This window comes from Arvicola amphibius, chromosome 2 (assembly GCF_903992535.2).
Source record: "Arvicola amphibius chromosome 2, mArvAmp1.2, whole genome shotgun sequence".
Taxonomy (NCBI): Eukaryota; Metazoa; Chordata; class Mammalia; order Rodentia; family Cricetidae; genus Arvicola; species Arvicola amphibius.
In genome coordinates, this window is record NC_052048.2 from 131,890,043 (window position 1) to 131,912,138 (window position 22,096).

Sequence of the window (22,096 nt, forward strand, 5' to 3'; positions counted from 1 at the left end):
CACTTGTAATTTCAGCACTTGGGAGGTTCAATTCAAAATCAGCCTCAGCTACATCAATTCAAAATCAGCATCAGCTACATTATTCAAAATCAGCATCAGCTACATCAATTCAAAATCAGCATCAGCTTTGTAGTGACTTCGAGGCTACCCCATTCTCAAAAGAAAACAAAAGACAAGCTCATGCTTTCTTTCTCTTCGTTTCATATTAACTTTTCACTTACATTTTGATGACTTGCATATATGCCGCCGTATTTGTAGGTTCTTCCATGAAAATATTAAGTAAAGCATACTCAGCAAGCAAGAAAGCACACACATGCCCAAGAATTGAAGAAATGAGAGAAGTTCTATGGGAGTCCCATGTCCAACCTAAGTTTTTGCCTCTGGCCTAGTTCTCTAGTTCTTTATCCATGACACACGGGCAATGGAGGTGTTGCCAAGGTCACAGCCTCCCCTTGGGACTGCTGCATTCCATCCTGCTCCAGGGAGGACATGCTTTGAAGCATCTCATCTGCCCTGACTTCCAGCCCATGCCAGCCTGCCCTGACCCAGGGTACACGGTGTCTGATGGAGGGACATGAAAACATACATACACACATACCTGGAAAAAAAAATGAAGGAAAAAAAAGAGAGAGAAAAGCATAGGCTATTAACTATCCAGAACCTTCACCAGAGAGAACATCTCCCCATCCTACCCAGAGTCAGGTAAAATCTCCAGATTTCTTTCCCAAATAGCCTATAACAAGGAATCATGAATTACCGCAATATTTGAATAGTTTCCATCAATTGCCAATGTCTTTTAAAATGGAAATTTATCTTCCCTTATTTCCAGTTAAGCCATACACATCTATAGTATGAATAATAAAAACCCAGAGACAGATATTGGGGTTCAACCTGAAGTTCAGAAAGCGAAGCAGCCAACCACTAGAGAGACCTTTTACCTCTACCAAATCTTCAGACTGAAAGGGAGAGATCCTGTCTCCATGAATCCTCAGACTCCACACGCCACTAAGTTCCTGTCTCTTCCCCTTTATATTCCTCTCTCCACCCAGCCATATCGCTCCTGTCTCCACCTCACTTGTGCTGTGATTAAAGGATCCCAAGTGCTGGGCTCACCTTTGTGTGAGCTCTGTTTCTCTTTTAGACAGATTCAATCTTGTGTAGTCCAGGGAGGCCTTGAACTCACAGAGATCCGCCTGCCTCTGTCTCCCGAGTCCTGGGATTAAAGGTGTGTGCTACCACTCCTTGGCCTGTATGGCTGACTAATGTGGTTGCTTTGCCCTCTGATCTTCAGGCAAGCTTTACTTATTAAAACGCAAACAATATACCACTACATACATCTCTCCTGGGCTTATGAGCTCTTGTACATAGATTAGCAGTCTCCAAATCATCTCTCATAAACTTAGGGACCAGACTTTGACATATTCCTGTCAATGCATTTTCCCTATGAAACCTACAGTGTTTTAAAAGTTTTATTTGCTTTGTTTTATGTGCACAGGTGTTTTGCCTGAATAGAATGTACATCTGTGTGCCTCCTGTGTGCCTGGTGCCTGCAGAGTCCAGAGAGGAACCAGATCTCTTGAAACTGGAGTGAGTGGCTGTGAGCTGCCATGCGGGTGCTGGTAACTGATCTGGGTCCTCTACAAGAGCAGCCAGTGCTCTTAAGCACAGAGGCATCTGTTCAGCCTGGGTTCTTTTTAGATAAGGTCTCAGGTATTCCAGGCTGGCCTCAGACTCATTTTTTAGCCAAGGATGACCTTGAACTTCTGACCCTCCTGTTTTCACTTCCGAGCTCTGTGATCGTAGATGTGTGTCACCAACCCGCTTTGCGTGGTGCTGGAGTTGAACTAGGGCCTTGTGCACACCAGGCAAGGACTCTAACAACTGAGCTACATCCCCAGCCCACAACCTACTTTAAAAAGAATAGTGACTGGGTGGTGGTGGTGCACACCTTTAATCCCAGCACTCGGGAGGCAGAGGCAGGCGGATCTCTGTGAGTTCAAGGCCAGCCTGGTCTACAAGAGCTAGTTCCAGGACAGACTCAGAGCTACAGAGAAACCCTGTCTTGAAAAACTGAAAAAAGCAAAGGTGAAATAGTAATAAGTCAACCACCCCTTAATCTGTGATAATCAAGCAATTCAGGACATGTTTTCTCTCTTTAGTTAAAGGGAGAAATTTAATAGTTTTCTGGGATCTCAGCGAGTATGGCTAATAAGCTAAGGGCATTTACATTATACATACTAAATGTCAAGACAGCTTTCTAAAAGCATGATCCCATGGGCAAATACTGAGTCTCCCAACATTAAGGCATGGGAACAGAGCTTAGGTTAACAGAAGACATTTACATTTGCTAAAGGGTTGGGTTAAATGACTTCGAAGATACCTTTGGATCCTGAAAGTCTGTGATGGATCTGGGCTAAATGTAAGGTATAGGGAACAAAGACAGCGGAGGTGCCGCCTAAAAGGACTTTTAAGCTCAAAGGAAGAAAACACCTTGAGACACACTGTCTTGGATTTAGTGTCACCCCGGAAAGTGCCTTGGCCTGTTCTTTTACCACTCGGAGCCTCTCTGCCTCTCACACCGCCCAAAGGAGGATACTTGGGTACCCTCTGGCTTTTCTTCCCCAGAAAACGATCTTGCCTCCCAAGACCTCTGCCCTGGAAAATCCCACAGCTCTGCACACCTGAAGCTCTGCTCTCACGGCCCACGCAAAAGCCCAGAGCCGCAGACACTCAGAGCTGAGCCCAGCCACGGAGTCTGAGGTTCGCGGGGGATAAGCGGGAATGATTGCTTTGGAAAATGCGATCAACTTTTAAGGAGCTCAAGGCCAATGGTGTTTGAAAGGTGCTGGCCAGGGCTGGGAAGACAGGTACTTGGGGAACAGGGTGGCTGGGAGCCCACTGGATGGGGTGAGTTAAGCCAAGTAGACTGGAGACAGGAGGGATGCTGATAGTAGTCGAGATCATCATGAATCAGATCTCGGGGATATGGGTTTAAAGGTTTGCAATAGCAACCACAGCTGCAGAAATAACTTAAATCGATCCTAAAGCAATTAGGAATCAACTTCTTCCCTTGGGCATCAAGTGAGACAGAAATATTGGCCCAGTGTGGGTGGGGGAGGGGAGAGAAACCCTGAGTAACAAACGCTCCGCTGCTCTTTAAAGTGCGGCAGCTTTCCAGTGCTCCAGGCCGCTGGGCTGCAGATCTGTCTCTTGTAAATGATGTGCGGTCAGCCATCGTGAGCTCGCATGAGCTGAAGAGCGTTCGCTGGAAAGATGGAGCCATCGCTACTCTCGCTCAAGCAGAGGAATGTCCTCTGGGATGGAGAATTGATACAGATATTCCACAAATGCATGCATATGCGCACTGAACATTTTTAAAAGTCTATATAAAAGAACTGCAATATTTAAGTTGGGCATAGTGGTACAAACCTTTAATTCCAGCACTTGGGAGATAGAGGCAGATGGATCTCTGTGAACTTGAGGCCAGCCTGGTCTACATAGTGAGCTTCAGGACAGACAGTGAGGCCCTGTCTCAACAAACAATAACAAAACAAACAAACCAAAAAAAAAGCCCCACCCCAAAATTGCAATATTTATCTAGAATATGAGGTCTGAGACAAAATAGGTCATCTAATTGTAGAGTGGGGGTTTATAACTGACCACGGATGGTGGACCTGAAGGTCTAATTTTAGCCATGGCTCATCTCTGAAAAATGTATGAAATATGTATTCATAGAATTATGTGGAAATTCAAAATATATTTCTGAATTGAAATTGGTTTCTTTACAATATTTATAAAACATTTACAAATAATTTTATCTCATAAATTTTTAAGCATAATGAATGTCCGACATTTATAACAGCTTTAAACATAAATCTACCCAAGAGTCCAATACCATTCTGGGTATATCTATGCAATGGGATATTTTGTATTTGTTTCTTAGTGCCTACAGGGAATTGGTTTCAACATCTCATGTGGATGGATGTCCCTTATATAAAATGGCATAGCAGTTTGGCTTGTCGTGCTGGTGAATGCCTGCTTGGGAAGCTGAGGCAGGAGACTAGCCTGATCTACATGTGAAAGAACTATTTTTTTGTTTGTTTAAACCAGAATATTTGCAAATAACCCACATACAGATTCCACATACAACCTCATCTGGATGCCACTCTAACGCACAATACAATGTAAAAGGCCATTGGGACTTGTTTGGGAGAATAAGTCACAAGAAAAAGAATCTGTATGTGTTCAGCACAGATGCCACTTCCCCCCCCCCCCCAAAAAAAAATCTTCTTTAGCGAGATTGTTTGAAACCAAGGAAGCAGAACCCATGTGGAGGGTTGTCTACACAGTCATGAGAATTAACACAGCTGCCTGTAAAGAATACAGATCTCACAGATGCAGGAGACGCAGGAGAATACTTCCTCTCCATTTCTTCTAACAGCAGCCTGTGTTGATTTGTGAATCAGGACTACTACCCTTGGCAAAGCAAGCATCTTCTAGAATGGGGCCCAGAGCAGGTGGCTTCTGGGAAGCTGGAAATGTCTGATTCTCAATCTGAGTACTGTTATAACAGTGTTTCAGAGGCATGGAATTGTGATTTGTGATGGTTTTTCAAAGGCATGCAAATATTTCAATTACAATAAAATAATGAGGGGTTGGGGAGAGAGCTCAACTGTTAAAGTGCCTGCCGTGCAAACGTGAGGACCCGAGTTCAGATCCCTGACGCTCAAGTGAAAAGCTGGGTACAGTCTTGTGCACCTGTAACCCTGGGGCTATGGCAGGGGCTATGGCAGAGGCTAGAGACAGGAGGATTGCTGGGGTTTGCCGTCTTACAGCCTTGCTATGGCTGAGGGGCAGCCAGCTCCAGTTTCAGTAAGAGGTCCTGTCTCAAGGGAATAAGGTGAAGAGTGATAGATGAGGACACCTGGCATTCTCCTTTGGCTTTTGTGTGTGCACATGCACACACACGCATGCATGTACACACTTACGCGCACCAAAGGTGGGTAGCAATTGAGGAAGGACACCTGGCATCAACCTCTAGCTTCCAGGGCCACGTGCACACACCTACTCTATCAAAGTCCATACCACATACACACACACACACACACACACACACAAAATGTTGGAATTTTTCAATTCCGGGAAACAATAACATTCAAATAAATTCAGCAGGGAGGTGGAGGCTGGCACAGGACACCTGGGAAAAGCTGGCTGTCTTGTGAGGTGAGTGGGTGAAAGCCACTGAGGTGTTCTGGATTTTCAGTGCCTCAAGGTGACTGGTGGGAGAGAAAGGACTCTCTCTAGAAGGTGGCATCTGAGACCTCATATTCTTTCCTCATTTAGAAGTGACAGGCACTGGAGATGCATGAGAACCAAGCCAAACCATATACAGAAACAGATCCAAAGGGAAGCAAAACATCAGAATCATCAGACACGGCCGGAAGCCACTATGCTGACATTGAAGGAGAGAAAGGGGATAGACTTGGGGTTTTTAGCAGAGAACAAGAATCTTTAAAAGTAACATAAAACATTAAAAGGAAGTTGAACATGGTGATGTCAGGCATGGCGGTGCACACCTACAATCCCAGGTCTGGGAAACAGAGGCAGGAGAATGAGTTCAAGGTTCATTTGGCCACACAGCAGGCTTGAGTCCAGTCTGGGCTATGTGAGAGCCTGTCTCAAAAACAAAGCAAAACAGTAACAACAACAAAAAAGAACAAAATAATAATTATAGAACTAATAAACTAAAACAAAACAAACCTCACAATAATTAAAAATAAGAAAAGAGACAAAGGACAGAACTGTTGGTGCACACCTTTAATCCCAGCGGGGGGTGGGGGAACAGAGACAGGAAGATCTCTGTGAGTTCCAGCACAGCCAGGGCTATATAGCGAGACCCTGTCTCAAAATAGGACAAACAAAATGAAAGGAAAATGGTAAAGTTTAAAGGTAGATTAGGAACAGCTAAAGAAAAAACTTAATGAATTATGAAGCAGGGCAGAAGAAGTAACCCAAACGCCTTGGCAGAGGACTCAGGGGAAAGGCAGGTAACTGGAGATTCAGGAGAGAGAGACTGGGGAGAGGCAGTATCTGAAGAGATAATGGGTGAGAATTGATGAAAAGACATCAGTCCATATTCAAGAAGCCTAAGCAAACTAAGAAAAAGAAGCCTGCATTTAGACACAACATCATGACACTGCAGAACACCAGAAGCAAGGAAAAATCTTTGAGGAAAAGATAAATCAAGCAAATAGTATTAGCTTCAAAGAGTAATGGTTAGAGTGACATCTCAACAGCAACAACAGATCCCAGAAAGCTGTGGCGTCAGCTTTATCATGTCAAGAAGGAAAAGTGCCGCTGCTGGGTGGTGGCGCTGCACACCTTTAATTCCAGCACTTGGAAGGCAGAGATAGGCAGATCTCTGTGAGTTTGAGGCCAGCCTAGTCTACAAGTGCTAGTTCCAGGGCACTCTCCAAAACTACAGAGAAACTCTGTCTTGAAAACCCAGGAGGAGGAGGAGGAGGAGGAGGAGGAGGAGGAGGAGGAAGAGGAGGAACAAGAAGGCTTCTTCTTCCTTCTTCTCCCCACTCCGTACTTCTTCTGATGCCTCGTTATGATTGAACGCGTACGCCTCTTCTTCGTATTACTCTTCTCTTCCTACTTCTTCTTGTTCCTTCTTCCCCTCCTTCTTCTCTTCTCTCTTCTTCTTACTTCTATCCTCCTTCTTCTGCTTCTTCCCCCTCCTTCTTCTTCTTCCCTTCTTCTTCCGTCCTCTTCTTCTTCCCCACCTCTTCTGCTTCTTCTTCCCCAGCTCCTTCTTTCTTCTTTCCCCCCTCCTTCTTCTTCTTCTTCTTCCCTCTACTGGCGTCTCGTCTTTCCTTCTACTTCTTCGTTGCTTCTTTTGCTTCCTCCGTGGTAAAGAGTCGTGTGGGAGTGGTTCACTATCGATTCTTCTTCTATAGCCTCTCTCTTCACCGCGACCTCTTCTATCTTCTTCCCCTCCTTCTTCTTCTTCTTCTCTCCCCCTCCATCCTTCTTTTCTTCTTTCTTCTTCCTTAGAGGAGGAAGAGGAAAGAAAAATTGCCAAAACACGATTCTGTACAGAGTTAAGAGAATCATCACACACAGACAAAGCTGGGGAGAACCGTGGAGGCAAAAGCAGCAACACATTCGAAAGCGGAAACTCAGATGGACAAGCAGACACTGATTTCTGCAGCTCCTAAGACCGAGCACAGGGCAACCTTGAGCCAGCACATCCACGCAGCAGCCTTCAGCAGGCGCAAACTCAGGGCATCAAATCCTTCCGCAACTGGAGAAATGAGAGCTGGGCAGGGCTGGCTGCAAGGCCACTGGCAAACAACGCCCTGCAAGTTTCCCTGAGCTCCCCACTTACCTGCCTCTCCCCAGTGTTCTCTTAGCATTGAGTCAATTTGGTAAAGGGCCCCTGGATGCAAGGAGGCTAAAATTGGGGACGTGCTGAAGGTTTGTGCGTAGATATTGAACATGGGTATCAATTCTCCGCTCGGCATCACCTGAGTCTTAGTTCTCCTCAGAGAATATATTTATTCTGAGAGGAGTGAGGGGTCTCTAAAATATTCACCAACAGCTATTCCCAGCCACATACATGCTCAGAACTCCCAGTTAGCTTTTGTCTCCAGCCTCAAGCAAATACTGCTAGTTACTAAAGAAGACCCTAGAGCGACTAGAACAAGGAGGGGAAAGTACTTTAGAACAATTACTACACAGCAAAACAAGAACCAGTAACAGAAAATCATGACAAACTTAAAAAGGCATTGCACTTATGAGACAGGGGATAGTTGCCGATTCTATTGGCTTTAGTCCCCGTTCTTACTCTTTGAAGTTCTAATAAAAGGGGCTAGAAGCTGGACAGGTACATTCCCAGACTCCCTTGTGGCTGCTTCTGGTTAGGTTCTGCCTATGGAAAATGCCTATGGGGCCTGTGAGGGAGGAGGAACAAGTAGGCATCTTCCCTTCCTCTTATAACGGTGCTCTTGGCAGAGTCACCACCACGTGTGGTGCTCAGCGTGAGGCAGCAGCTCAGGAGCAGCGCACAGGTCGGTGCAATGGTAGTGGGGGCCCATGAGTCCTACATGGCCGCAGTGAGGTGGGCTTGGGACACCAGCAGCTTCCTGACTTCCCCTCCGTCGCCTTCTACCTTCCTGATGTTATTATTTGACGCCATCAATACCTTTGCTTTAAATAACTATAGCGGTTGCTGTCTTACTGAGTCAATGAATGCTGACTGGCATTTTATATAAAAAAGAAACATTCAAAAAATAATAATAAAAAAAAAGGGGGTACAAGGGAGCGACCCCTGAGGGAGCAGGCCCGAGCCAGAGACCTCTGTGAAACAGGCCCAAGCCAGGGACTTCTGCAGGAGCAGGTTCAAGCAAGGGACCTCTGTGGGAACAGGCCTGAGCCAGTGACCTCAGCCAATGCAGGCCCAAGGCAACGACCTCCATAGAAGTAGGTACAAGGGAGCCACTGCTGAGGGAGCAGGCCCAAGACAGAGACCTCTGCTGGGACTAAGCACAAATCAGTGATCTCCCTGAGAGCAAGCCCAAGCCAGAGACCTCTGCCAGAGCAGTCCTAAGCAAGCAACCTCCTTGGGAGCAGGGCCGAACAATCCCCCCTCCCCTGAAACACCGAGTGACCTCCAGGGTGACTGGAACCATGGTCCTGACTGCACCACAAGGAATAATCAACCATATGAGCCTTGGATCCACTGGCATCTGGAAGAGTGATCACCAGAGACAGGGCCCCAACTACACCAATCAGAGGAAAAGATGGGTAGACAAGGTAAGAACCACCACCCAATACCACAAAGAGCATCACGATACCAACAAAAACTAGTGGCCCTGTAGGGCCCATGGGTCTACCCCTGCTCCGGGGTTTCATTTTGAGAACAGTTTCTGGCCAGCCAGCGTTTCCTGTTTGTTCTTGTGCAAGAAATAATCAAATTGAGAGCTAAAATCAACAAAATAGAAACAAATAAAACAATACAAAGAATCAATGAGAAAAAGGGTTGGTTCTTCGAGAAAAATCAACAAAATAGACAAACCTTTATCCAAACTAACCAAAAGGCAGAGAGAGAATATCCAAATTAACAAAGTCAGAAATGAAAAGGGGGACATAACAAGAGACGCGGAGGAAATCCAGAGAATCATTAGGTCATATTTTAAAAACTGTACTATACAAAATTAGAAAACTTAAAAGAAATGGACAATTTTCTGGACAAATATCACTTACCAAAATAAAATCAAGACCAGATAAGCAAATTACATAGACCTATAACTGCTAAAGAAATAGCAACAGTCATCAAAAGTCTCCCAACCAAAAAAAGCCCAGGACCAAATGGTTTCAGCACAGATTTCTACAAGATTTTTCATAGAAGAACGAATATAATTGTTCCTCAAATTCTTCCACACAATAGAAACAGAAGGAATATTGCCAAACTCTTTTTATGAGGCTACAATTACCCTGATACTCAAACAATAAAAGACATTACTAAGAAAGAGAATTATGACCAATCTCACTCATGAACATTGATGCAAAAATACTCAGTAAAATATTGGCAAACCGAATCCGAGAATACATCAGAAAAATCATCCACCATGATCAAGTCAGCTTCAGCCCAGAGATGCAGGGATGGTTCAACATACAAAAATCTGTCAATGTAATCCACTATATAAACAAACTGGAAACAAACAAACAAACAAAAAACATGATCATCTCATTAGATGCCGAAAAAGCTTTTGATAAAATACAACATCCCTTTATGGTAAAGGTCTTGGAGAGATCAAGGATACAAGGAACATACCTAAACACAATAAAGGCAATAAATAAACAACATGCCAACAGCCAACATCAAACTAAATAGAAACTCAAAGCGATCCCACTGAAATCAGGAACAAGACAGGTTGTCCAATCTTTCCATATCTGTTCAATATAGTTCTTTAGGTTCTAGCTAGAGCAATAAGACAGACAGACAGAGAGAGAGAGAGAGAGAGAGAGAGAGAGAGAGGAGAGATCAAGAAGATACAAATTGGAAAAGAAGTCAAACTCTCACTGTTTGCTGATGATATGATAGTTTACATAAGTGACCCTCAAAATTCTATCAATGAACTTCTACAGCTCATAAACATTTTCAGTAATGTAGCAGGATACAAGATTCATTGAAAAAAATCAGTAGCCCTCCTTTACACAGATGATAAACGGACTGAGAAAGAAATCAGAGAAATATCACCCTTCACAATAGCCACAAATAACATAAAATATGTCAGAGTAACTCTAACCAAATAAGTGGAAGACCTCTATGACAAGAACTTTAAGGAAAGAAATTGAAGAAGACACCAGAAAATGGAAAGATCTTCCATGCTCTTGGGTAGGTAGAATTAACATAGTAAAAATGGCAACCTTAACAAAAGCAATCTACAGATTCAATGCAATGCCCACCAAAATCCCAGCAAAATTCTTCACAGACCTTGAAAAAATGGTACTCAACTTCATATGGAAAAGCAAAAAAACCCAGGATAGCCAAAACAATCCTGTACAATAAAAGAACTTCTGGAGGCATCACAATCCCTGACTTCAAACTCTACTACAGAGTTACAGTACTGAAAACAGCCTGGTATTGGCATAAAAAAAGACAGGAGGACCAATGGAACCAAATCAAAGACCCAGATAACAACCCACATACCTACAAACACCTGATTTTTGACAAAGCAGCAAAAAAATGTAAAATGGAGAAAAGGCATATTCAACAAATGATGCTGCATAACTGGATATCAACCTTTAGAAGAATGAAAATAGATCCATATCTATCATCACGCACAAAACTCAAGTCCAAATGGATCAAAGGCCTCAACATAAAGCCAGTCACACTGAACTTCATAGAAGATAAAGTGGGAAGTACACTTGAACGCATTGACACAGGAGACCACTTCCTAAATATAACCCCAGAGGCACAGACACTGAGAGAAACAATTAACAAATGGGACCTCCTAAAACTGAAAAGCTTCTTTAAAGGACATGGTTAACAAGACAGAATGGCAACCTACAGAATGGGAAAAGATCTTCAGCAATCCCACATCAGACAGAGGCTGATTCCAAAGTATACAAAGAACTCATGCAATTGGTCATCAAAAGAACAAATAATCCAATAAAAAAATGGAGTACAGAGAACTCTCAACAGAGGAATCTAAATTGGCTGAAGGACACTTAAAGAAATGCTCAACAACCTTAGCCATCAGAGAAATGCAAATCAAAACAACTCTGAGATTCAATTTTACACCTGTAAGATTGGCCAAGATCAAAAACACTGATGACAACTTATACTGGAGAGGATGTGGGGAAAAGGGAACACTCCTGCACTGCTGGTGGGAGTGTAAGCTGGTACAGCCCCTTTGGATATCAGTATGGCGATTTCTCAGAAATAACCTACCTCAAGACCCAGCAATACTACTTTTGGCTATTACCCTAAGGATGCTCAATCCTACCACAAGGACATGTGCTCAACTATGTTCATAGCAGCATTGTTTGTCATAGCCAGAACCTGGAAACAACCTAAATGCCCCTCTACCAAAGAATGGATAAGGAAAATGTGGTACATTTACACAGTGGAGTACTAAAAAACAGAAAAAAATAATGGCAGCTTGAAATTTGTGAACAAATGGATGGATCTAGAAAACATCCTTTTGAGTGAGGTAACACAGACCCAGAAAGACAAATATCATATGTACTCACACATAAGTGGCTTTTAGACATAAAGCAAAGAAAAACCTGCCTACAATTCATAATCCCAGAGAACCTAGACAACAATGAGGACCCTAAGACATACATGGATCTAATGTACATGGGAAGTAGAAAAAGACAAGATCTCCTGAGTAAATTGGGAGCATGGGGACCATGGGAGAAGGTAGGAGGGAAGGGGAGAGGAAAGGAGGGCAGTGGGAAAAAACAGACCTCAATAAAATCAAGAAAAAAAAGGAACAATAAATAAATAAATAAATATTTAAAAGACCTTTGATATTAAAAACTTGAAAGCAGAAATAAAGTCAATGGAAAGGTTAGGGAAGAATGATGAACTTGCCTGGTTGAGAAAAGCAAAGATCAGAGTCGGGTGGTAAATTCACACAGCAGGAGCCTGTCTCTATCAAACAAGCTAACGAATGAGGAATGGGATTCTATTAGCTAGTCTGACTCTGTGACCACACCCATGACAGAAGCAAGTTAAGGGAGTGTTAGGAATAATCTTAAAACTAGCCTCTCCGCCAATGCAAATAATTCCAATCAGACCAGATTAGACTGAATAAAAAAATGCCCACGTTTAATAAATGAAGTGCTCCCGGTTGGTTGGGAGCATAGCGAGAGGTTGGGGGTGGACCATGCAAAACCCAAAGACCCCGTGTTCCTTTTCTGGGCAGCAGCCTAAATACCCTGTGGGAGTGGTCCTGACCCTCCCTGGGGAGGAGTTAGCACTTGGTGGGCTCTTCAGGAGGTGGTGTCCAGACTAAGATAACTCCCAGGCCAGGGGGCTTGAGATGGAGCTTTCTGCTCCATTGGCACCCTAAGGATGAATGCCAGGGGCTGGGGTGACGCTTCCAATCATCCCAGATTCCTTGGATATAGGGGTGTCAGAGGGCTGGGGTCTCTCTTTCAATCAAACAGGGAGGAGGGCTTATTTTGGCTTTTGACTCATGGGATAACATTCATCACGGCAGGGGAAGGCAGAGGGATCAGAGCAACCCATGATGGCAAAGCCAGACTATAGCCCTCAAGGCCTGCTGCTACTCCCCCCTCCTCCCAGGGATAGCTCGCTTGCTAAACAGCTCACCTTGTAACGACATTCCATTAGTTCCCAGGATGTAAAACATGTACACTCAGACACTGCACTGCTGAGAACACTCATCCCGCCTGGAGCTTGGAAACTAAAACTCCCACAAAGAAGCTTTATCTGCATGGCTGCATATATTGATCAAATGGCAGGTGTTTACAAAGGGTAAAGTTTATTAAATGGCAAAACCTGGAACTTCGAGTTCAGTCAGCTGCCAAGTCTTCATCAACAGCACACTGTTTAGTGCTGGCTCTTGTATTCGCTCAAGTCCAAGGGCAGCAGGCCCCATCTTCCTGGGACTGCAGGGGCTGAGAAGCGCAGGTCCATTTCCACCTGTCTGAAGGTCAGAGAGCTTGGAGATGGACAAGCTTTGTTGCTTGTCCTAACTCAGGAGCTCATTCTGGTAATTCTGGTGCCCTCCTGACAGGTGGTCAGGATGTGCAAATATACTTCTGCTCCTTCTGTAACTATGAGGTCACCTAGGGAAGGGTGGTCTTCAGAACGTGCCCTACAGCACCTCTGCCACTTAGACAACAGAAGGCTAATGATTTGACGTCTCAGAGCAATACAGCCATTGACTGAGTTCTCCTTTTTATCATGTTACCCTCCCCCTCTTATGTTGGGTATAAGAGCTGTGGAAAAATAAACATTTTTTAGGTGAATTTTAGGATTTCAATCATTGGAATGCCCTCCCAATACTTTGTGTTTTCTGTCTTATTATCTTTGTGCATCTTCATATTCTTTACTTATATTTCTTCAGTTCCCATGCTCTTACCCTGGTAGAAATAATTTTGTCAAGGCCAGTCCTCGACAGGAAACCTCTTATATTTCTTTTATTGCCAACAAAAGAGCAAATCCTGTGTGTGTCTGTCTCGTCAGCGGCAAAGCTCCGCCACTCACATCTCTTGTTTACATTTTGGCTGTTTCAAATGGTGTAAAAATGAGCTTAATATTTACTAAAAGAGCTTAGAACACCTATAACAGTAACTTCATTTTAATTTTTTTGTTATTTCTCCCCCAAATAAGCTAAAAAGAAATACCTGTAAAAATACCAAAAACATTTTAAAACCCCAGACTGATATGACACATTTTATATGATTTACAGCTAAGACTAAAATGTCCAGTTCTATGAGGGACTCTGGTGATGAGTTTACTTGTAGGAAACAGAAAGACTGTACACTTCAGGCTGCGGCTGTAGCTCAACAGTACAGTCCAAGCTTAGCATGTACAAAACGCTGGATTCAAGCCCCAGAATTAAAGGCAGAGAAGATTTGTATTCAATTCCAATTAAATTTTGAAAAGCTGCATGCTTGCTGACAGGCACTACTGATGGAATCAGTCTGGAAGGCAGACATCTCTATGGCAGGACTGCCAGGGTTTTACATACAACAGATTCAAGCCTTGTACCCAGATTTTTCTCCCTTATAGTTTAAACAAAAGCACAAATACACAAATGTTAAAAGATGCACACAGCACAGAAAGACTAAAATAACAACATCCCCTCCTAACATGGCAGATTTCACGTGTCCGAAACCCTTAAACAGTCAAACAGCCGAGCAGTTCACACACCAAAGCTGACCTTCGGTCTGCAAACACTCGTGTCCGTGTGCAGATGGCCTTTTGTCTCTGTCACAGAGAACCGCCACACGGTCTTCTACTTAGAAAGTTTAACGGGCAACGTGTGCATGCTGTCCAACCCGCCGAGTCCAGGCCTCTCCTCAGACGTCACTGGAGCTGTGGCTCCAGATGGTCCCAGGACTCTGAAATTTAGGAATCACATTATTAACATGGCTCCCCCTTGCCCCCATCTCGAGACAAAGTTTCTCTGTGTAACAGTCCTGGCTGTCCTGTAACTCGTTTTTGTGGACCAGGCCAGCCTCAGATTCAGATATCTGCCTGCCTGCCTCTGCCTTCTGAGTACAGGATTAAAGGCGTGTGCCATCATGCCTGGCTAACAAGGAATTTTTAAAATAAAAATTTCCTTTAAAATTAGTGTTATGATTCTAGCCACACAGCAGTGGGGGGCACTTTCGGGTTCCAGGGCTAATCAAGCGCAAACAAGCGCTCAGGCAAAATACTTAGCCACCCTGGAGACCTTAAAAAGGCCCTGCATGGTCTACGTGCAGCTTGGTTGCATCACCTATGTATGATGCAGCTACATAAGCCCTTGGGCGCCACGTGTGAGCTCCGTCATCTGCGTATAACGTAGCTATGTTAAACCCCTGCAAGCATGCACTAGGCAGCCTTAAAGAGCTGGCCACGCCATCTTCAAGCTCTCGCTGCCTGCGCACCGAAGTCCCCAGGCCTGTTCACGTGTCTCTAATAAACTCTTAATGGCTTTGTTATATGCTTAGTTCTCACTCACACCAGGTGATTTCAATTAGGGAATCTGAAGGGGGGGTGGAGAAGAGGCAAGGGGATCTCTGAGTTTGAGGTTAGCCTGGCCTACATAGTAAGACATTGTCTCAAAAAAAAATAAAAAAGACAAAAATTAAAAAAATGAGGGAATCTATTTCTTGTAAACGGGAAGATATACTGCCAGATATATGGAACACAGCTCCCATCTTCCCTTCTTTGTGAGAAGGCTCTCACTATGCAGTGCTGGGTGGCATCCTGCCTGGCACCTGAGAGCCTTATCCCCCTGCTTTGGCTTCCCAAGTGCTGGGGTTACACGCATGAACCACTACACTCAGCTTTTATTTTAACATTGTACAAAAAGACAGGAACCATAACACATGCACCCCAAGCAGTTGGGCAAGGCCAGACCTTTATTAGGGAACAAACGGTGAGATGGCAAGAGCCTCAGGACGGGTGACACTCTCCTTCAGTCTCCACCCCCAGCAACAAGCAGCACTGTCTGAGCAGGAAAGACTTACAGACACACGGCACGCTGCCGGCTCAGCCGAGCCCTCCCTCGATGCCTCGGATCCTCCTGGCCAGCTGCACGTCCTTGGGGAAGAGGGTGACTCTGCGAGCGTGTAAGGTGAGAAGATAGGCGTCCTCGAAGAGGTGAACTAGAAACGCTTCTGCTGCCTGGGCACAAAGAGAAGACTAGCATGGATGAAGGGCCTGGACTGTTTTCTCTTGGAGACATCCTGACTCAAAGGACTGAAGTAAAGAACGGGGCGAACCCCGTGGCCATCCATCACATCCCCTCCATACCACATGTTGGCTGTTCTTTTCGGGAGGTCAGGAACAGTCTGGGGGTACCTCATATGCAGTCCTTTGGCATTCTGGGATACTCTTCCCCCTCTCAGCCTTCACCTATCCCTACTCCTTACCTCTTGAAGGGCCAACAAGGCGTGGGCCTGCCAATAGAAGTCCACACCGCGAGTGAATTTCTGACAGATTTCTCTAACCTATGGAGGGGTGGGGTGGGGGTGAGCAGAGAGTAGCAGGTGAGTGAGTGTTCAAAGAGAAGAGGGTCTTTCTCCAAGTCTCTCTCCGCATCCTCATTTCTTCCATTACCTGCTGCCCTTGATCTTAGGGCCTGGCTCAGAGTAGGTGCCGACTTCTGGGAGCTTTAACTGACAGAGTTTATGGGTGGAGAGGAGAAAGGGCAATCTCCAGGGCAGGGAGGGAAACTGGAGGAGAGGGTCTACCACAGACAGAGGGGATGAGGAGAAAACAGCCTCAGAAATACAGAGGATGTGCGGCGTCCCAAAGGGTTAGAAGTGACCTTCAGCCACATACCCGAGAGACTTAAAGGAAAGGTGGCCCAGGGCAGAGTGAAGGTCCCCAGAACTCACGACTCTGCCGAAAGGCTGTCTCCTCAGCAGGAGGTCTGTGCTCTTCTGCAGTTTCTTCACTTCCTTCAGCCACAGAAATTTCCGCCTTCGGCGTAGACTGGAAGCGCCTGAGCAGAAGAGGTAGGTCGTAAGGAAGGCGTAGTGGAAATAACTGGTCCATGCAGCGCAGCTGAGACAACAGATGTTACCACAGGACTCTACCCCAGAGCAGGGAATTCACTCACTCCCAGCTGTTGGAGTCAGCGAGGACGGCAGACAGGTGCTTAAGACAGGCTTGTTAGGAGAACGCGGTCTGAGCCTTTGGGTTGGGTATTAACTCCCATGAAGCCCTCTGAAACCATAGTCACTTCCCAACAGCTCCTTCCTGCTGGGCCCCGCAGTACTCCACGCATCTATCTTTCCCATTCCCACCTAGATTGAAAAGTTCGTTATTTCAATTTTTAGGCACTTTTCTTCCTTTTTAACAGCTGGAAGGAATTAATTACTTCTTGATTACTCTGGAGCCCAGGGAAGTAGTGATAGTTGGCCAGTGCTCATTACAGGCCGTGCTGAAACTTTGGAAGTGGCATAATTCAGTGCTAGTGCTGGGAATGTGGGCTGTGAAGGCACAGCCTTTGGTAAAAATTTGAATTCTCACTAGAAAATAAAAACACACGCACAAAAGATCTGTTCTAGAGATGCAGCTCTGCAGTAACGTGCTTGATTAGCACGCACGAAGCCATGGGTTCAATCCCTTGATTAGCATGCACGAAGCCATGGGTTCAATCCCTCGCGACAAAGACCATACCTCTAACTCTAATGTTGGAGAAGAAACTTAACTGATATTAGACTATTTAAAATGGTTAATATAAACATTTACTTTTAAAAACCTGAAAGATACCCTAAAAACAGCGTCAGAAGCAAATGAATAGCCTGAACTATATCTAGTAGAAAACAAGACCGCCAGATGAGTTAAGGTCCAGAGTGTGTACCATTCTTACAGAAGAACCAAATTTGGTTCCTAGCACTCACGTCAGGTCACGGGGCTCACACTGCCTATAACTTTAGGTCTAGGGGAACTAATGACTGGTGTCCTTGGGCACCTGTACTAAGGTGCATACACATAATTAGAAATAAAAAGTGGGCCGGGCGGTGGTGGCGCACGCCTTTAATCCCAGCACTCGGGAGGCAGAGGCAGGCAGATCTCTGTGAGTTCGAGGCCAGCCTGGTCTACAAGAGCTAGTTCCAGGACAGGTTCTAAAAAAGCTACAGAGAAACCCTGTCTCGAAAAACCAAAAAAAAAAAAAAAAAAAAAAGAAAAAAGAAATAAAAAGTGGGGCTAGAGACATGGCTCATTGGCTGAGAGTATTTGTTGTTCTTGCAGAGGACCTAGGTTTGGTGCCCAGTACCCATATGGTGGCTCACAACCATCTAACTCCAGTTCCAGTGAATCCAATGCCCTGGCACCTGAATCTGACCTCTGTGGAGGTAAGCACACACACACACACACACACACACACACACGCACGCACGCACAATGTTGTGGTTGAATAAAAACGGCCCCCACAGGCACATAGGGAGCGGTACCACTAGGAGGTGCTATGGCTTTGTTGGAGGAGGTGCGCCACTGGGTGGGCTTTGGGTCTCAGAAGCTCTAGCCTGGCAGATGTGTCACCGTCATTTCCTGCCTTTGGATCCAGATGTAGAACTCTCAGCACCTTCTCCAGCACCATGGCTGCCTGATGCTCCCCGACCAGATGACAACAGACAATACCTCTGAACTGTAAGTCAGCCCCAGTGAAATGTTTTCCTGTATAAGAGTTGCTGTGGGCATGGTGTTTCTTCACAGTTATAAAATTCTAATTAAAACAAATAAAAACCACAAAAATCTTGGTGGGTGTTTTGCCTGTGTGCATGTCTGTGTCTCATGTACATGCCCAGTGCCTGCAGACGTCAGGAGTCAGATCCCCTGCTCTGTGTTACAGGTGATTGTTAGCCGCTACGTGGGTATTGGGAATCAAACCCTGGAAGAGTAGTCAGTGCTCTCAACTGCTTAGCCTTCTCTCTAGGCCCCCAAAATAAAAATAAATCTTGAAAAAACAGATAACTGAGTTAAATTCAACTGAAGTGTTAGCTATTAAGATAAACAAGACAAATTAAATATAATAAATTAGTGAAAATGAGAAATTAAATGACTGATAAAAATGAATAAACCTGATTAGTTTAACAGCTTGGCTAAGACAATTAACAAGACAAAGCACGCACACACACACACACACTGGCTGGAGGTGCAGCTCAGAGCACCCACCTTGCACATACAAAGCCTCAGGTTCTATCCCTGGTACTGCAAAATAGAAACACTGAAAAGGACAGCATTTAAGGATAAAATTAGCTTCAAAGAAACAGTTATTTAAGGTCCAGCCAGTAAAGAATACTATCCTAAGCAGTGAGAACATTGCAAGGGCCATGGAAGAAGGGAGACAAGCAAATGGCCTGTTGCTAGGTGACAGGCAGTGGAGACTTAATTGTGGGTGAGGTTAGGACCAGGAAGACAAAGAGAGAGGATCCTGTTCTACTCTGGTTTCTGTTGCTGTGATAAACACCACAACCAACAACGTGGGGAGGGAGGGGTTATTTGGCTCACATGTTACAGTCCATCCTCCAGAGAGGCCAGGGCAGAACTCTAGGCAGGAATCTGGAGGCAGGAACCGTGTTGGAGTGCTACATACTGACCTGCTTTCCTAGCCTAAGCTCATTGCCCAGGGGTGGGCAGCACCACCCACAGTGGACTGGGTTCTCCCACATCAATTAAGAACATGCTTCACAGACATGGCCATAGGCCAGTCTGATAGGAGGAATCCTTCAGCCGAAGTTCCCTCTTCCTGGGTGACAGGTTTATGTCATGCTGACAGCTGAAGCTAACTATAACAGACCACAGCAAAGGCTACATAGTGAGACCTTATTCTCTCTTGAGAAAGAAAGATTTTGAGAAAGTCAAGAGGAGTAAGAGAGCTGTAAGATTCACGATGCAAGTACAAATCGTTATAAAAGGAACTGGTCAGAGGCACCATGGAAAAGCGCGGGAACTAAAAGCACTGAGGATGGGGTTCCACGAGCCTACGCCTTGTTGGGAGCCAGAGAAGAACTTCGAGCAGGGCTTAGTCCTTCTAGCCAGGCCCACAGGTCCAATTTCAACACCAGGGAGGCAGAGACAGGGCATCTTCCTCCTCTCAGGGTTAGCCTGGGGTACATGGAAGGCAATGTCACACCAAAAATTTTATTCTACGTGTATGGGTCTTTACCTACACGTATGTCTGTGTGTGCAGGGCCTACAGACACCAGAAGGCATGGGATACCCTGGAAATGGAGTTAAAGATGGTTGTGAGCTGCTATGTGGGTCTTGGGAGTTGAACTCAAGTTCTCTGTTCTATCAGCCAGTGCTCTTAACCTCTGAACCATCTCTTCAGCCCCTTCTTCGCCAAACTGCTTTTTTTTTTTTAATTGAAAAATAACATTCCAACCAGGCGGTGGTGGTGCACGCCTTTAATCACAGCACTAGGGAGGCAGAGACAGGTGGATCTCCGTGAGTTCCAAGGCCTGGTTTACAGAGCGAGTTCCAGGAGTTCCAGGACAGGCTTCAAAGCTACAGAGAAACCCTGTCTCGAAAAACCAAACAAACAAAGGAAAAATAACATTCCAGCTGCCATGTAAGACAAGAACTGGAAAGGGTAAATAGTAGAAATAAAGGGGCTGGAGAAATGGCTTAGCCGGTAAGATCACTGGTTCAATTTCTAGCACCCACACGACAGTTCAGAACTGTCTGTAACTCCTGTTCCAGGGGATCCGATGCGATGTGTTCCCAGCACCCTTACAGGGCAGCTCATAGCTGCCTGTGATTTCGGGGGTTCCGAGCCTTCTTCTGGCCGTCGCCAGCACCCTCATACACGGATCACATACTCAGACACATACACACATACATAAAAATTAAATAAATACTAAAAAAATAAAAAACAACAACAGAGATCCGTGTCCGTCAGAATGAGCAGTGTCTTTGCTCAAGCTACCTGTACTGTCTGCGCCTGGCTTTTCTCACTGGCTGGAAACCCGCCAAGAAACAAACTAGTTAACGTGGTTAGCGACAAGCCGTAACCAGAGGCGGCGCCGGTCCGTAGCTTCCACAGGGCGAGCGCGGGACCGGTCTCGGAGGTTCAGGCAGACACGCTTACCTTGACTGATGCGGCTCGGTCGCGAGGGTCCAGGAACCGGGCTGGAAGGTCGTCTCGTCGGGGTCCTCGACGGGCGGCGCGGGCTCGGGTCTGGCCGCCGGGGTCCGGGAACTGGGCTGGAGGGTCGTCTCGTCGGGGTCCTCGACGGGCGGCGCGGGCTCGGGCCTGGCCGCGAGGGTCCGGGCACCGGGCTGGGGGGCCGTCTCCTCGGGGCCTTCGCCTTGCGACGTGGATCCATGGTTGGCAGGAGGGTCCAAGCTCCGCCGCCTCCGCTAAGCCTTCCGAGTCCTGCTGCCGAAGTCGGAGGAAAGAGCGAGGCGACCGTGCACCGTGCGCATCACTGACAACAGAGCTCCGCCGCCATCAGTTCAAAATTCACCCGCCCCGCCCATCGCATTTTAAAAAACTCGGTGACTCTCAGTGGCTGGCTCTGGAACGCCACCGTGGAGTGACAGCCGGAAGGACCAGTGATAATGAAGGTCTGACTGCAGGGTCAGCCAATGGGAACCTGGAAAAGCGAAGGAAGGCGGGGCTTTCTCTCTGCTTGTTGCTCTTTGGCTCTGGTACCTTCTGGGCAAAAGGACATCTCAGTTCTGTCGTGGGTGGTAAATTTGTAGAATTCATTCCCTCAAACGTTTTATGCGTTCATATCAACGTTGGTGTGCCTTTGAAGATGAGGAAACAGATCACCCAAGAATGTGACAACTCCATACAGCTCCCGTGACCTTACAATATGAGATCAACCAGCCTCTGAACATTTCTAGGTTTGTGGGGACAGCCAGGATGATGGGATGTAAGGACGAGGTCCAGGCAGGGCAGGCGCCAGCACTCTTCTTGGATCGTGCTATCGAACACCATGACGATATTGTCCGAGAAAAACTGGCTTTTTCCTTTCTCCTCGGAGTGATATGAATTCGGGTCATGTCTCCGTAATTAGAATAAAGAGAATTTCAATTTCGTCATTTTGCTTTTTTGAGGCTTCTAAATGTTCTACCATGAGCGGGTACTCTAATCAAGAAAATCCTTATATAATCAGTGATTTCACAGAAGCCTTCTGCAACGTTGGGGTGGGTGGTGTAAAATGGTGCAGCTGCTATGGAAATGTGTCACGGTTCGAATCTGAAACGTCCTACAAAAGCTTGGTCCTGCGTGCAGCAGTGTTCAGGGGGTGGGGACTTTGGGAGATGATTGGGCCCGTAGGTGCTCTGACTTCCTGTGTGGATTTAATCCTAGCACTTGGGAGGTGGAGGGAAGAGGTTTGCTACGAGTTCAGGAGCAGCCTAGCC

The 22,096-nt window shown here is 45.7% G+C and overlaps 1 protein-coding gene across 1 annotated transcript; it reads right to left on the minus strand.

Moving 5' to 3' along the window:
• Nucleotides 1-15,738: 15,738 nt before the first annotated feature.
• Nucleotides 15,739-21,160, minus strand: Cenpa (centromere protein A). Its single transcript, XM_038320720.1, has 4 exons — nucleotides 20,811-21,160; nucleotides 16,606-16,712; nucleotides 16,138-16,215; nucleotides 15,739-15,889 (listed from the first exon to the last, which is right to left on the minus strand). The coding sequence occupies exons 1-4, from the start codon at nucleotides 21,046-21,048 to the stop codon at nucleotides 15,755-15,757; spliced, it is 558 nt and encodes a 185-aa protein (XP_038176648.1). The 5' UTR covers nucleotides 21,049-21,160; the 3' UTR covers nucleotides 15,739-15,754.
• Nucleotides 21,161-22,096: the final 936 nt, after the last annotated feature.

Excerpts from the sequence above, each read along its gene's own strand:
- Cenpa (XM_038320720.1), bottom strand. The coding sequence starts at position 21,048 with ATGGATCCACGTCGCAAGGCGAAGGCCCCGAGGAGACGGCCCCCCAGC. Across the intron at positions 16,713-20,810 it reads ACCGAGCCGCATCAGTCAAG|GCGCTTCCAGTCTACGCCGA; the intron begins GTAAGCGTGTCT and ends TCTTCTGCTCAG. Across the intron at positions 16,216-16,605 it reads GACAGCCTTTCGGCAGAGTC|GTTAGAGAAATCTGTCAGAA; the intron begins GTGAGTTCTGGG and ends ACCCCTCCATAG.